The sequence below is a fragment of the Miniopterus schreibersii genome (assembly GCF_964146895.1).
Source record: "Miniopterus schreibersii genome assembly, chromosome: 8".
Classification (NCBI taxonomy): Eukaryota; Metazoa; Chordata; class Mammalia; order Chiroptera; family Miniopteridae; genus Miniopterus; species Miniopterus schreibersii.
Window position 1 is genome coordinate 69,957,970 of NC_138109.1, and position 15,624 is coordinate 69,973,593.

General features: G+C 45.1%; 1 protein-coding gene across 7 annotated transcripts in view; it reads right to left on the bottom strand.

The window, feature by feature from the left end:
- Positions 1-15,624, bottom strand: part of PHACTR1 (phosphatase and actin regulator 1) — a 458,770-nt gene that overhangs the window by 194,259 nt on the left and 248,887 nt on the right. Inside the window, exon 1 of one of the 7 annotated variants that reach the window (XM_081143830.1) lies at positions 15,189-15,490. The exons of 5 other annotated variants lie outside the window; for them this stretch is intronic. In XM_081143830.1, the coding sequence (XP_080999956.1) occupies positions 15,189-15,435 (247 nt within the window). In that variant the 5' untranslated portion in view covers positions 15,436-15,490. Of the gene's footprint in view, positions 1-15,188; positions 15,491-15,624 lie in introns of those variants that run through there. One more of the 7 variants, XM_081143826.1, reaches the window with a different exon arrangement.

Genomic DNA, 15,624 nt, shown 5'->3' on the forward strand with positions numbered 1-15,624 from the left:
ACAAGTGAAGACCCATTTCTCTGTTTAAGAAAAAGGTCTCTCCCGGCTCGCAAAGCTCAGTGATTGAGCATCGACCTATGATCCAAGAAATCCCGGTTCAATTCCGGGTCAGGGCACATGCCCGGGTTGCCAGCTTCATCCCCAGCAGTGGGCCTGCAGGAGGCAGACGATTAATGACTCTCTCTCATCATTGATGTTTCAGTCTCTCTCTCCCTCACCCTTCCTCTCTCTGAAATCAATAAAAATATATTTTAAAAAAGAAAAGAAAAAGGTCTCCATTATCTTGAGTTAAATAACAGAATTATGTCTAATTTGTTCATTAAGTAACTATCCAGACATAGAATGGAAGAGCTACAAGGGTCTACAAGCTCAGCCTCTTCATTTCATAGATGGAAAAACCAAGAAGTCCGGATAAGTACTGAGCAGCGAGAGGAGACGAAGTTGCCCAGGGTGCCTGGGAGCCAAGCGTGACCACCACACTCCAGAAGCTGCAGAGCTGGGCACTTTGGGGCGGGGCCCTGGAGCCAGATTTGGAGCCCCGGTTCCTTCACCTGCAAAGTGGGGATCATACTTAGAGGTCACGGTGAGTGACAAGCACGTTCATGGCTGTAAAGTGCCAAGAGCAGTGCTGGCTCTTAGCAAGTTCAGTCTGAGTGTATACCATTATGGAAATTAAAAATGAGGCACGGCAATGAACTAAACTCAGATCTTTAGGTGAGCTGCAAATCACCGTGCTCCTGGGATCCCAGCCGGCCTGCCACCTATGATAGGTAACCTATGCCCTTCCACTGGGGACAGGCGGGAGGGGTTCTCCATTCTCCTAGGCTTTTGTCTCACATAATAGAGTCACTTTTCTCCTTCATCCCCGTATTCCTGTTGTCTGGAAACATCTCTCTGACACCCCTTTTTGCCCTAACCCTACCGGCACCACCCTTGGCCAAGTACTGGTCATCACGCCTGGATTCCTTGATCTTGCTCAGCTCCGCACCACCCCAGCTCACCTCCGACCGAGTCCCTGTGCAAGATGAGCCAAGAAGCTATTTGTGCCATATCACTCACCTGCTGAAGAAGACGCCCCCTTCTGAGCAGCACAGCCCTTTAAGTCCAGACACTTCTGTCTGTAATTTAATATCTTTTAATTTTTTAAAAAAATGTATCTTTATTGATTTCAGGGAGAAGAAAGGAGAGGGAGAGAGAGAGATAGAAACATCAATGATGAGAGAGTCATCATTGATCGGCTGCCTCCTGCACGCCCTGGACTGGCAACCTGGGCATGTGCCCTGACCGGGTATCGAACCACGATCTCCTGGGTTCTAGGTCAATGCTCAACCCCAGAGTCAGCCTGGGCTGGGCAATATCCTTTAATCGTACTTGACATTATTTCTAATCATATTAATACAGTCACATTAAAAAAAGACCTCATTTCAGATCATAACACCAACAAATACTACTGGTGAGGCCCAGCATGTGGCTTAATCCCTCTGAGGTTCAGTTTCCTTTTCCGCCAAGCTGAGATAAATAGGGCCTATCTCATGGGTCTCTTGAGAAGATTAAGTACATAATTCTATCATTGGCAGGGCCTGGCACAGAGTTAGTAAGAGTTGTTATTGTTAATGTTATTATCTGAAAAACCGTACACTTCACTTTTCCTCCCCCCGTTTGTCCGTGTTCAAGTGAATCCTCCCACTTAGGATGTCTTCCCTCCTTCCTGCTGCCAGTCAAGTTCAGCATCTTCACACAAAGCTTTCTCCTGGGGCCTTAGTCCACACGGATCTCCTGCTCTGGTGAACTCACTTATAGCTGGCACTATCCACCTTGGCCCTTAATCAGCGATTTTAAGCCCGCAGTCATCTGGCAATGTCTGGAGATATTTTTGGTTGTCACAACTGGGAGGTGGGTGTAGCCCTGAGCCAATCTAAATTATTCAAACTACCCAATCGTTAGGTTGCTCAAACTTGCCTACCTTGACTGGCCCATTCCTTCCCTGCAAAAAAACTCGATAAAGGCTCTGAGCTATGCTCTTCCCTCTGTCTTTCTGCCTCCTGAGCAACCCTGGTACTTCCCCCTGTAGCTGGCCCTAGGTGGCAAGGTGTGCCCCTTCCCCTTGGGAACAGTAAGTAATAAACTCTTCTTTCAAAGGCACTGTCTCTATGTCTGGCCCTTTACCATTTCTGAGTAAAACAAATCACAGGTACATTTATAAGACAGTGGATGCTATTAGTGGGTAGAGGCCACAGATGCTGCTAAATATCTCATGATGCACAGAATACCATCCCCACCCCCCAAACAAAGAATAATTCAGTCCAAAGTGAAACAGCCCTGAAGTTGAGAAACTTGACCTAAAATGCCCCACACATTGGGATCACAAGGCTCCACCCTGCCATCAGGTTCTATCATTCAGTCCAACCAGGGAAACAGAGGAAGTCCCTGATTCGTGAATTGACTGAATCATGGGTACAATCAATATTAACAGTTTAATCTGCGGTTATAGCTCTTTTAACCAAAAATCACTGAATAAATATATTCAGCAAAAGGGAAAATGTTTCTTCTCGGTTACTATGTAACATTTAGTGCTAATAGCTTCTGGTGGAAAGAAAAAACCATGAATGAACCTCACTGTTCTGTGCGATTCTGTATCTCTCACAAATAGGAAACATAGTTAATCAGAGTATTATCTATTGGGGACTCTGAAACCGCCCATTCATTTTCCTCTAGGGCGTCTGTCACTTGGGATGCTCTGCCCTCTCCCCCCTCAACACACTTTTTGCCTGCCTTTGAAAGGTGTGTGGTGCCAGCAGGCCTAATTCCCAGAGGGTGCTCTGTTTTCCAAACCCTCCCCTTGAGGCTAAATCTTTCTGTCTGGGAAACACTGCCAGGAATTGTACTCTAAAATGAGTTTGGGTAAAGAAGTATATACACTCCTTTCTTGAAGTTTCACAGGGCACGTGGGCATATCAATGGCTCAGAGACTGAAAAAATCTACTGAACGTTGCTTAGCTCAGTTTTCCAAATTAGTTTTGATCTTGAAATGTTTCACATACCATCTATTTCCACCCAATGGAGCAAGTGTTGTGGAACACATTTTGGAAACAGCTCATTAAAGTTGACAGAAATCTCAACATTGAACTTCAGAACTTGAACTATAAAGCCCCTCACACTGTAATCAGAGCTGCTTTGGGAGGCGGAGCAGAGAGGGACTGACCCAGCCGCCCTAATGCCAGAGGTCCCTGGCAGGAAGGGCAGTGGCTGCTGGTCTCTGCTGGAATTCGGGCAGACCTATTCCAGATGGCACCGACGAACTTGTCTTTCCAACCTTATTACCTTGGATTGGTTATAACAGCACAGGCCTCAACATATTTAGACACCAGGCCAAAAATTATTATTTTTCCCCAAGCCATAAGGCTAATTTTAATTTTTGAGTGAGGCGGAACCAAGTGACTTATGAATATTCATCAGGAAGCCCAGCAAGGTAGCAAATTAAGACCAAAGGTTATGGTGCAAAGCACCCCAATGTTCCCATCCACTTCCTGATAGGCCCTGACCCACTCTAACATCTTCTGTCCCTAAGTCACAGACAGGTGTGTTCATCTTTAAAACTCTGTGACATCTTTGAATTTAGTTGGCTAGCAGAGAACTGAATTCTGAAGAGGATCTGTACTTCCCAGAGGACCTCGGCCCACCCACCCTTGCTCAGGAGTGTGCAGCCTTCATCTGTTGGGCAGGAGGAATGGCCATCGGCAAGGTGCTCTGGTCTCTAGAACAGCCTTCGGCAGAGTGCTCTTTAAAGCTCACCGCAGCTCTGTGACCCGAACGGTCTGAAAAGGCTCGGCTGAGTCCGGGTGGGAGGGCACCACAGCCAGACGCAGTGTAGCAGCAATGATTCTGCCATCTGTTCACCTCAGGCAGGGGATCCCTCTGCTCTTTCACCTTGAGATAAAATGACTACCATTTCCCCAGTGCTGCAGGCACCCAGCCATTCCCCCACCAGCCACCTCCACGATCAGAGAGCAGAGCAAGAGGCGAGAGGAGACGCTCATCTCGTTCCCCCTTCGGCATGTGCAGCCCAGCACCAGGGGTATAAATGCAGGACCCCACTTGGTGTTTCTATGTTTGAAAATGGTCCAGGTGCCTCCTGATCGGTCTCAAGACCCTCTGGAAAAACAAGCATGGCCCTCCTCTTATCCTTCACCCCGTTTCGCAAGAAGGAAAACAGAGGCCAGGCCTGAAGGACTGTCTGGGGCCAGTTTGAGCCTAATTCCCAGAGGGTGCTCTGTTTTCCTAACCCTCCCCTAGAGGCTAATTCCTCTGTCTGGTAAACACTGCCAGGAATTGTACTCTTAGGATTTTGCAATAAAAATAAGGCCTGTTTGCTTTCTAAAATCATGGTGGAAATCCTCCCAGCTCTTTTTTTTTAAATAAATATATCTTTATTGATTTCAGAGAGATGAATGGAGAGGGAGAGAGAGAGAGAGAAACATCAATGATGAGAGAGTCATTGATCAAGCCTGCAACCCGGGCATGTGCCCTGACCGGGAATCGAACCCCGATCGCCTGGATCCCAGGTCGACGCTCAACCGCTGAGCCACGCCCGGCCGGGCCTCCCAGCTAATTCTTACTGTAATTTAGGCTATGGTATTTTTCAAAGTAAACTTGTGCTATTTCATTCATGATGAATTATGTACTTTGAGCTAGTAACACACACTGACCCATATGTCATACTTATGGTTTAAATGCTGAATGTCATTCTTGTTTGGTCCTCAACACTTGCTTATAGATTCAGCGGTGAACTTCAGAACCACCAGCAATGTTAGGAAGGGAGCAAAAGGGACTATACACCTGATCCAATTTCATTGTAAGCAGTTGCCTGTATTTAAGACGTGATTGTTAATGTCGGCACTCCTTTCAACATTCCTATTGAAATAGTATGACTCTAAACCTGTTATATTCCTACTCATTTACGTATGATGTAATATAATTCTTTAGCCAATATATACATTTTTCAAAAACTAACTCTATCCTAGGGTGTACCACACACACACACACACACACACACACACACACACACACACACACACACAACTTATAATGTATTTGGCAATACCCTATTTATGACTCAGGTTGCTCTATTCAAGGTTTCATCATCTTCAAAGAATTAAAATGTGGGGTAGAAAATCCCATTATGAGCTGATGTTTATATTTTAGAAACATAATAATCACTCCACAATACATTATATGTCATCTAAATGGAGTAGAACAGAGAATAACTTTTAAAAATATATATCTTTATTGATTTCAGAGAGAGGAAGGGAGAGGGAGAGAGAGAGAGAGAAATGTCAATGATGAGAGAGTCATTGATCGGCTGCCTCCTGCACACCCCCAACTGGGGATCGAGCCCCAAATTGCGATCTCCTGGATCATAGGTTGATGCTCAACCACTGAGCCACGCCAGCCGGGCGATAACTTTTAAACTGTGCTTCTGAAAAGCTCTAGGACCCCATGGCACTATGTGAGGGCAGGGCCACCACCCTGGCCTAAACCAGAGCAACCCCCTTTCATCTGGTTGATATGTGGGAGTCGTCTAAGAAGACTGTTTTCTTCTTCCAAAGAACAACTCTTCCTCTGGTTACATGTTTCTTGTCTTTGTTCTTATTTCTTGAATACAGATGCTCCCTTTTGTATATGTTCCCACTCCTCTTGAAAATTTAACCTAAGCCTACAGCCCAGTGACTGCTACCCTCAGCAGGTATTCCAAGCAATTTCTACTCTTACCATAAGAAATCTCTATTTGTGTTCATGATTCAACCTCAAAGACCCTGGACAAGAATGGGAGAGGTCCAGTAACTCACCATCTCTATTTCCACTGCAAAGGACTCTTCTAGCTGCAAATATTAGAATCTCTCCTTTTGTATTCAGTTTTACTTTGGGTAGTGGTGTTCTGACCACAGGCTGCTTAACAGTGCATGAATAATTCCTATCATGGCCAGTAGGAAACTGCAGCACACATTCATTCTGGGCAGGAAAACATTAGGGCGTGGGGCAAGCAAACGCCTTCACTGTGTGTTTATTTGGGGGGTGACGAGCTCCTGTCTGTGGCCTGTTTGGCTTTTTGAGTGGGCTGGCGAACTGACTCACACATCAGCGAGTTACTGAAATTTGGAGAGGGCGATTCTCGAATATGTAGCAGATCTGCGATGGTCCCTGTCACCAAGATCTGCTTCTCTATACATCGTTTCATCATGTGGAGTAGTCTGGCTTATCAGACAAGTGACAGTTTCCAAACATGGAAATAAATGTTATCTACAGTATCTGTTGCATATGTCAGCCAAACACAAGCCCATAACAGACTTTAAGTCTCTCAAGAAAGAATCTAATTCTGGTACATGCCCGCCTGTCAGAGATAGATGGTGGCTGGCTGCGCGGCAGATTTCATCCCTCCCTCTGTGCCAGGAAATGCTGGTGCCAGCTCTGACTGCGAGCACCTTCAGGATCTGGAGGCCTCGCTACAGGGCAGCTCCCAGTAATGCCAACTGACCAGTAATGCACTCAGGCAGGCTGCTAGGCCCTTTTTAAATTTTACTTCCTATTACCAGAATAATGAAATCAGGCTTTGGTTTCCCCTTTTCTTGCTCACTGCTCTGTCTCTCCGCTCATGAACTTGGAGCACCGCTACTGTTTGGAGGAGATTGCTACTGGACTTGAAATAACAGAAGAAATGACGTAAGGGGGCCAGGAACTCCCCCCACCAAGAGCCACTGCAGGGGTTACTGCCTGTTTAGAAGATAATTATTCAATTTTATAATTACTTCTGTAGGTTGCAAAATAATTACTGTGGAGGCAAATCTCTGCGTGCCAAAATAGCAGAGCGATGGTTCTAAAGTTCACGTAAAACAATAACAAAGTCAAGATGCTGAGGTCTTCGGTGGGGACTAGAAATCCAGCCCCTCTGTCAGATGTGCCAGCCTTAAGCCCACATGAAGGGCAGGGTGGGGGTGGGGACAGCAAAGATACTCCACAAACCCGGTTCAGAGCAGTTGTTCTTTTTAAGTTGATTTTCTTTTAAAATCTGTCCCTCTGAGTCACTAAGACATCAAGTGGCCTTTTAAAAAGACCAAAATTGCAATTCTGGTGGATAACTCAGGCATGTGATTGAGTCCCTTTCAAGTCTAAGATCAGACAGACAGGTGATGAGGCAGTTAGGAGGTATCTTCTCATGACAGGGGCAAGGTTGTAGTGCAGGGTCGGCAAGCTCTTTTGTTCAGGCCAGAGAAGATTTTATAAATTTTTACATAAATATTTCAGGCTCTGAGGGTCTGTTGTAACTCTCAGCTCTGCAGTGTTAGTGCCAAGCCACCATGTCCAGCATGAGAACGACTGTGTGACTGTTCCATCAGAACTTGCGTATGGACCCTGACATTTGAATTCATGTACGTGTCTTCTGTTATGAAATATTCTTCTTTTGATTTTACTCGATCATTTAAAATTAAAAAAAATTCTCAGCCTGCAAAAACAAACAGAGGGCTCTTGGGCCGCAGCTTACCAACCCTGATGTTGTAGACAGGTGTGGGCACCTCAGCAATGTCTTCAGCGAAGAGAAGGAAACTCATTTTACAGTTGGGAGAACCTCTGGACAGAGGGGACTCAAGAGCGCGTAGAGGGCAACGGTGGTCCCCAGGGCTTCCTACCTCTAACCAAATGCACTCTCTGCCAGGTCATTTCCTCTTTCACTTTTTAATAAATTGACAGTTTTCTTGGGGTGTTTGTTTTTGCCCAAAGTTTTGTAAAAGAATCATTTTCACATTTAATTCCTTACTTTAAGAAGTTAAACTTCATTGGCCAAAATAACTAGTTTCTCTTAGAGGTTCGCATCTCAAAGGCAGCCAACTGTGGCTCTGAGGAGAAACCAGAGGGCAGCCCGGGGGTGACAGCATGGACAGGTGACCTGCAAGAAGCCCTGACCACCTTGCTTCTCTGTCCCCTCTTCTCTAGGATGGTCACAGTAGTAACTCCCAACATGAAAGGCTGTTCTGATGACTACCAGGAAATAACATGTAAGTGTAATATAAATATATTTAAGTAAGGGGTCTAGGTTTTCTAAACATAATGGTTTTCTTAAGTGGACTGAATTCACTCTCTTCTTGATTACCAACTCAGAACCTTCTCACTGTCTTTCTTAAAAATCCTCCAGGATGGCTATAATCTAAAACATAGATAATAACAATGGTGCAACCAGTTTGAAAAAGATCTGGCAGTTCCTCAAATGGTTAAACATGTTACCATATTATCCAGCAATTCTACTACTAGGTATACACCCAAGAAAAATGAAAACATAACCACACCAAAACTTGTGATAGCATTCATGTACAAGTTTCGATACATAAATGTACCAAAGCCTATAAAAACAAGAAGTGGATTAGTGGTGACCTAGGGATAGCAGATATAGGAGAACTGGATTCCTCAAAAAATTAAAATAATAGACAAAAAGTGAAAACAACCCAAATGTCCATCAACTGATTGACGAATGAGCAAAATGTGTAATAGCCACACAATGATTCAGCAATAAAAAGAAGCGAAGTACTGATTCATGCTACAGTATGGGTGAGCCTTGAAACCCTTATGCTAAGTGAAAGAAGACAGACACAGGACCACATATTGCATGATTCTATTTATAAGAAACATCTACAATAGGGAAGTCTATAAAAACAAGAAGTGGACTAGTGGCTACCTAGGGATAGCAGATATAGGAGAACTGGAGGGGACAGGCTAAGGGGAGCAGGGCTTCTTTTTGGAATAAGAAAAATATTCTAACATTGATTGTGGTAATGGATGCACAACTCTCAGGAATTGTCTGTTTCTGGAATTTTTTTCTTTAATATTTTCAGACTGTGGTGGACTATGGGTAATTGAAACTGTGGATAAGGGGGGACTATTGTATAGCAATGTCCCTCAGTAGACTGCAAGTTTCTCTAAGGGCAGGAGTCATCCTTTATATCTCTATTCACACATTAAGTTTACTATACGCATCAATGCTTGTTATGTGAGTAGGTGAATGACCATGTCCTCCCTTTCCTCTGGCTTTGGACATGGAAATAGTACAACTGCAAAAACAACCGGCACATTATTTCTTTCATGTGGTCTCCTGCTAATGTTCTGGCTGAGTGTTCTCCAAGCAGAAAATCTCTACTATTCATTTCTTCTTTCCCTACCCCACAACTGAACTCTTGTTTAGCTCCTGGCTCTCTTACCCAGAGCTTTGCAACCTTTACCTTGTTGGCCTTTCCTTTTCTCTCTTATCAACCTTTGGGTTGAAGGCAAGAGCATCCCTTCTCCTGCCCCTTGTTTTCAGGCTTTCAACTGGCTCCCTTCATCTCATTGCTTTCATCACAACTGCCTACTTGGCATTGACCTTGAAGCTTTTGAAGGTGATTCCTCACTGGCTCACCATGGCCCCTCCTTTCAGACACATCTTTAAGCTCAAAATATCTGCTAAGTTCAAAAAGTTCTTACTGTCCATATTAATTAGCAAACTACAGAAATGAATGTTTGGGGCTGGCAGACAAGTATTGATCCCTCCCCCTTTCAATAACATTTTATGTATATATTTTATCTCTTAATCTTTTTAAATCTCCTTTAGACATATAGGTATATTTTAAGCTATAGATTTTACAAATATTTTTAACATTTCATCTCCTAAAGTAAGTGAATATTTACAAATATTATCTATGAAATGCCAAAAAGATATAGGAATGGAAGGGGAAATTACTAGTAAAATTCCATGGGGTCAGAGTTAGTAAGGCAAATTGGCTTTGAATTGCTGGTGCTTGAGAGTGTTACTGGGCCTCTTTATGGGATATAACAGAAGAAGAGAATGCTAGTTTTTTGACACTTACTGCTCAAGGCCTTGAAACGCCCTTTCTTGAGCTATGAGTGGCTGTGGCATCCAGGAACTTTCTCTTGTCTGGTCCCAGCCTAGGCACCACCAACAACGCATCACAAAACCCCCCGCAAATTTACTTCAGCCTAATACAGGAGTATTAGGAGTGGGGAGAGTGTGGGTGATGAGTCTACAGGGTTCATTAGTCTACTCTGCCTGCTTCTGAATATGTATAAGATGTTCAGTAATAATAGTTGTTGGGTGTTTTTTTGTTTTGTTTTTTGTTTATTTGTTTGTTTTTAAAAAAAACCTGTGCAACCTTCGGTGCTCATGGATGAAATCTGAAGTCGTTCATAAATTGTGTCAGGATTTTTCTGACCTCTCTCTTGCCCAAGACGGGACCAACCACTCTCTCTACTTTCTGTCTCTAAAACGACACTTTCCTTTCTCAAACACTTAAACCTTCTGTGCACATATTTGCCTACCGTCTATTTCCCTGCACTACAGTGAAAGGTCTTTGAGAGCAAAGACCACACTACATAAGTGATATTTATATTCCCAATGCTTAACAAGGCACATAAAAAATGCTTCACAAATATACTGCTGGGAAAAAAGATGAATTGCCCCAACATATGTTTCCAGACTAACTCATGTCATTTTCCCCCACGTTCCACAAATTCTACCTGCTAAACGTATCTCCTTTCCCCCAAAACCATGCTCTTTTACAGTTTAAATGGTCCATGTACAGTTTTTTCCTTACTGAAATGCCCTCTCCTCTTTATCTGGGAAGACTCCTCTATAATTTCCAGTTGAAATATCACCTCTTCTGGGAAGCCCTCCTGTCTTACTCACATATTATGACTTCTTCCAATAATTTAGCAGTTTACTTTCCTGCTACTCTCACTGAAATCCAAACTCTTCAAAGACAATGACTGGTTGTTGTACCTCCTGCCATCTACCCTTAAGCTGAGAGGGCTCTGTGTATATACGCTGCTAAATTTACAAACAAATGTAAGAGAATCAACAGCTAGCTGTTTTGAGTACACAATGCTTTAATGAAATCATAAGAGCGCAACTTCCTTAGAATCTCCCTGCTCTAGACACACCTTCCTAACATCCTGCCAAGCCCTCTTCACTTCTCTTCCCTACCGTCTGAGCAAGGGTCTTTCTTTTCAGGGTTCCCCCAAATCTCTACACTCTGCCCAAGTCAGAGCTTTGCTCAGGCTTTCCTGATATTGAGAAAGCAGTTTCCTGCCTCTGTCCTTTGCCTCAGGCCAAGTTTTCCAGACCTGTCACTTTGATTCTGAGTCATATCCCTTGGACCCATGTAGACAAAATTCTTCAGTAACTACTTCCTTCAACTATTAATCTTTGCTCTTCCTTGCAAGGATCTTACCTTGTCTTTTTTTTTTCTTCTATTACTCAACTGACCAAAAAATGCTTAGTCATTGTAAATACAGATCTATATGAGTACTTTTACCTAGAACGTCCTGTCCTGGTCATGATTGTTAAAACTTTAAAACAACAGCAAAAAATATATAGTTTGACATGTGCCATGTTGAAGGGACTCTTGCCCAGCCTCACTTTTACTTCACTTGCCTTACTAGAAATACATGCTTAACTGTTAAATGTAGAGTAGAACTGGGTGCTTTCACCTTGGACCCAATCCAAGGAAGTTTAATTACCGAAGAGGCCAGGCAGCGTAGAATTGCAGGAAGAAAAAACCCAAAGCAAAATTGGACTTGGCGGTAACAATACAAATGATAGTAATCACGGCTAATATTTCTCCAGCACTTTCTCCTGCCAGGCTAAGCGTTTTGTACCAATTATCTCATTTAATCCTCACAACTCCATGCAGTAAAAAATGCTGTGGTATCCTAAAGTCATACAGGCAGTGAAGTTCCGGGATCCAACCCTGGGCCTCCATCAAGGGACAGGTTCTGTGAGCAGCCCTGACACCAAGTGGTGTTTGGACCATTGGGGGATGGCTCACCTAATCTTTATGGCCCTCAGTTTTCTCATCTGCAAAATGAGGGATTTCACCCACAAAAACTCATAAGGCATTCTCTTCTAAAAGGCTGTCTTGCTGATGAACCCTACAGTCAGAGTAACAGAGAAGTATTAAGACAAATTGTCATTCCAAAAATTCATATTGGAATACATTAGAAAACATGCTAAATATTTCTGTCCCTAAAACAAAATTTAGAAATGCATCTAGTGGGTCAATGAATTAGTAAATTTGTATATGAATATTTGAAGAATAGAAATCATGTTCAGTGAAATAAAGACAACACTGAACACACATCACAGTACCTAATTTTCTACATTCAGTGTAGGTGACATTTTAAAAAATAGATATATCTTTATTGATTTCTGAGAGAAGAGAGAGGGAGAGAGAGATAGAAACATCAATGATGAGAGGGAGTCATTGATCGGCTGCCTCCTGCACACGCCCTACTAGGGATCGAGCCCACAACCCGGGCATGTGCCCTGACCAGGAATCAACTGCTATCTCCTGGATCCTAGGTCGATGATCCACCGCTGAGGCCCTCAGGCCAGGCTGTAGGTGCCCTTTTAAACAAACCAACCTGATAGCATGGTGGAAAGCACCTCTCTTTGAAAGACAGGTAAACAAGGGTGCTAATCTTTGTCTGCCCTGTGCTTGCTCTGTGGCCTTCAGCACTGAAGTGCTAGGTAAGTTTGTTTCCTCATCTGAAAATGGCTTCAGTGTGAAAACAAAACAGTCAAGATAAAGTAAATGTAAACTCTCTTTGGCCATTAGCGGTGAACTGTATTTTACAGTTTTAAAAAAATTACTTAAAATGAGGTCAGCAAAGCATCTTTAATATTATTTAATGGATATCAGAAACTTTTTTTAAAAATACTACTAAGTAAAACAGTAATTGCTAAAATGTAATTTTACCTTTTATATCTGCTTAGCCATCCAGGAGTATTTTTTTCTTTTAACATTTATTCTATATCAGCCAAATATTTTAAATTATAGATTGTCTTTAAGCTGAAAGTTAGTAAAATATGCTTTAAATATGTTTAAAATAACAGCCATTTTTGTATACAAAGAAATTAAAATGAGAGAAACTTAAAATTTTAGTTGTGTAAAATTTCAAGTGAGGACTTTTCTGCTGGACCAGAATTTTCACCGGTTTCCACTCTCTGGCCTCCTTGGTGCTAAATGAGGAACCAGACACATTGATGGTGCTGGAAACATACTCTTCTGTGGTGTCCCACCAAACCTGTTTGCATGACTACAATTTTTACCACATGTTCCCTTTAAAGTAGTGGGAATCTCCTGACAAACAGAAAAAATGACTCAGATTGAAAGTACCTTCTAGAGAACTTCTCTAATAGAACATCCACTCATGACAAACTATCATACAAGGTCAATCCTTGCAGAAAATGACATGTATTTGAACTTCCTTTCCTTTTACAGTGGGCAGTGCTGCTTTGGGCTCTGGCCATAAAGGCAGACGGGTTAAACTCCTGACCCCATTCTATGTCAGTGACTAAATGAGCGCACCCGCCATTAGGAAGGCTCAATTCGCAGTGTGGCATCAGGCAAAAACTTAGGCACCATAGATGAGGCCTCTCATATAAGAATCCTTTGAAATTAAATACTTCAGTCATATCAGATGATACGTGAACGTCCATACGTATGTTCTGGAGTGTCTGAGCCTAGAGACGATGCAAGCAGGAGTGTGTGCTGTAGGCTAAAGCATGCCTGCCTCCGTCAACAGTGTACACCAACATGTTTGCCAGTGATCATGTTGGTCATTACGCAAGTAAATGCACATCCTTAAGTGTAGCCATAGACCCTTCCTAATTGCAGCAACATTTAGAGACTCTAATTTAAATAAACTCCCAAGGTTGTGAAAGCAGCCCACATGAGAAGCAATTCAGTCAGCAGAGTGACTCATTTAATAAATATTTCATCCTGAATCTCATGCTCTATTACATTATATGGTAAAAGTCCGGCTTTGGATCATCCCATTAATCCATTTATATTCCATAGGTGTCATCAGCTTATACGGTAACTAACGGTCCAAACACACATCATTAAGTGTGCGCTTCTCAAAAACGGACCCCCCCCCCTCCCAAAACCTAACAGGAACAGCGTGAGTGTGCTTTGTGCACTCCTGCCTCCCTCCAGCAAGGCCCCGGTTTTCCTCTTGGATGCCTAGTGCCAAGCTGCACAGCCTCTCGCAGTATAATCAACAGAAAGTCTAATTACACTAGCAGGACGCTAATTTTGCAAAGACATTAGCCAAGCCACAGTCACTTCATTACTCTGCACTATAGAGGCCAAGAACGAACGCCAGGGATCCTGAGTATTATTTGTTCTTTCACAGGGAGCAAGAGGACCCGCCTGGTTGATGGGAAAACCTGTCCGCCCAAGCAGCTGCGAGCGTGGAGCGAGGCACGGAGCTTCAGGCTGGCCAGCGGCTCTTTCTTTCCCCGTATCATCTGCTGCCTAAAACTTTTGCGCGACCTTCCGCGGCCTTCCCGGTGGGCTCGGGGAGCTGCTTGGGAACCGCCTGGAGGCTCCTGCGAAACGCAGCGCCACAGAGGCGCGCCCACCTCTGCAGAGGCTCCCGCCTGGCGCGCGCGGAGCTGTCCCCCTTCCTGGCTCCTTCTGCGCGAGTGGCTGGCAGCCCGGCACCCTTCCACCGCCTCACTTGGATCGGGTTTGGGGGAGCTCTTTGGCTCAGAAGCAGCCGCTGCACGCCCCCTCCCCCACCCCTACATTTGGACCGTGAGCCATCATTCCAAGCGAGAGGGGCCAGCCGTGGCACTCCAAAAACCACGGCCATGTTTTACTCCAAACAGACACCATTCAACAATTCCACAAGTCCCCGGGGCGCTGCAGCCAAGGCCAGAGCCGCCTCTCCAAAGTGAACCCACATCTGTCACGCAGCCCGGCGAAGGCTGCACCCTATCATCACGCAAGGATGTGAGGGCAGCTGGGAAGCCCAGGAAGCTAAGCAAGCAGGTGCAATAGTCTTGTAAAGCCAATACTGTTGCCCCTGACAAATCACCTAAAGCCCCACCTTCCCAAGAGAAAAATTCCAGATTCGCCCTTTTCAAGCCCTCATTTAAACGCCTCATTGGGGGGTCCAGTCCGGGTTTGGCTCCAAAAAGTGCCAGGAGGGCGGGAGTCGCGCCTGGGTAGAGGGCTGCCGTGCCCGCAGTTCCCCAGGCGGCAGGCGCCCGCGGTGCCCGGTGCCCGCTGCCCGGCGACCGGCAGAGCCGCTTCCCCGCCTCCCGCGCTCGCCGCCGCCCCGACGGGCCCCCCGGCACTCACCTTCCCGGGTGTCCTCCCCTCGGCTGCAGTTGCCGCAAATGTGTTTGATCTCCTTGCCTAGTTGGCAGTGGATCACAAAGGACACGTTGTTGTTGGGGGCGGGCTCCTTCAGGGGCTTCATCCTCAGCAAATAAAAAGCTTTCTTTTTGGCTCTCTGGGCGCTCGCGCCTGGCACCGCGCCCTCCCTGCAGCGCGGCGAGCGGAGCGCAAACCTCCCGGGCTCCGCGGCTCGCGTGGGCTCCGCCATCCGGCCCCCGGACGCCCCGCGCGCGGCCGCCGGCGCCCCGCCACCTGGCCAGCATGCCCGGGCCCCGCCCCGCACCCGCGTCTCTACAGCAACGCGACCGCGGGCTGGGCGAGTCCCGCGAAGGCGCAGGAAGGGTCTGGACCTCGCTGCCCTCGAGGCGCGAGCCAATCCGAAGCGCACGGCGGGAGG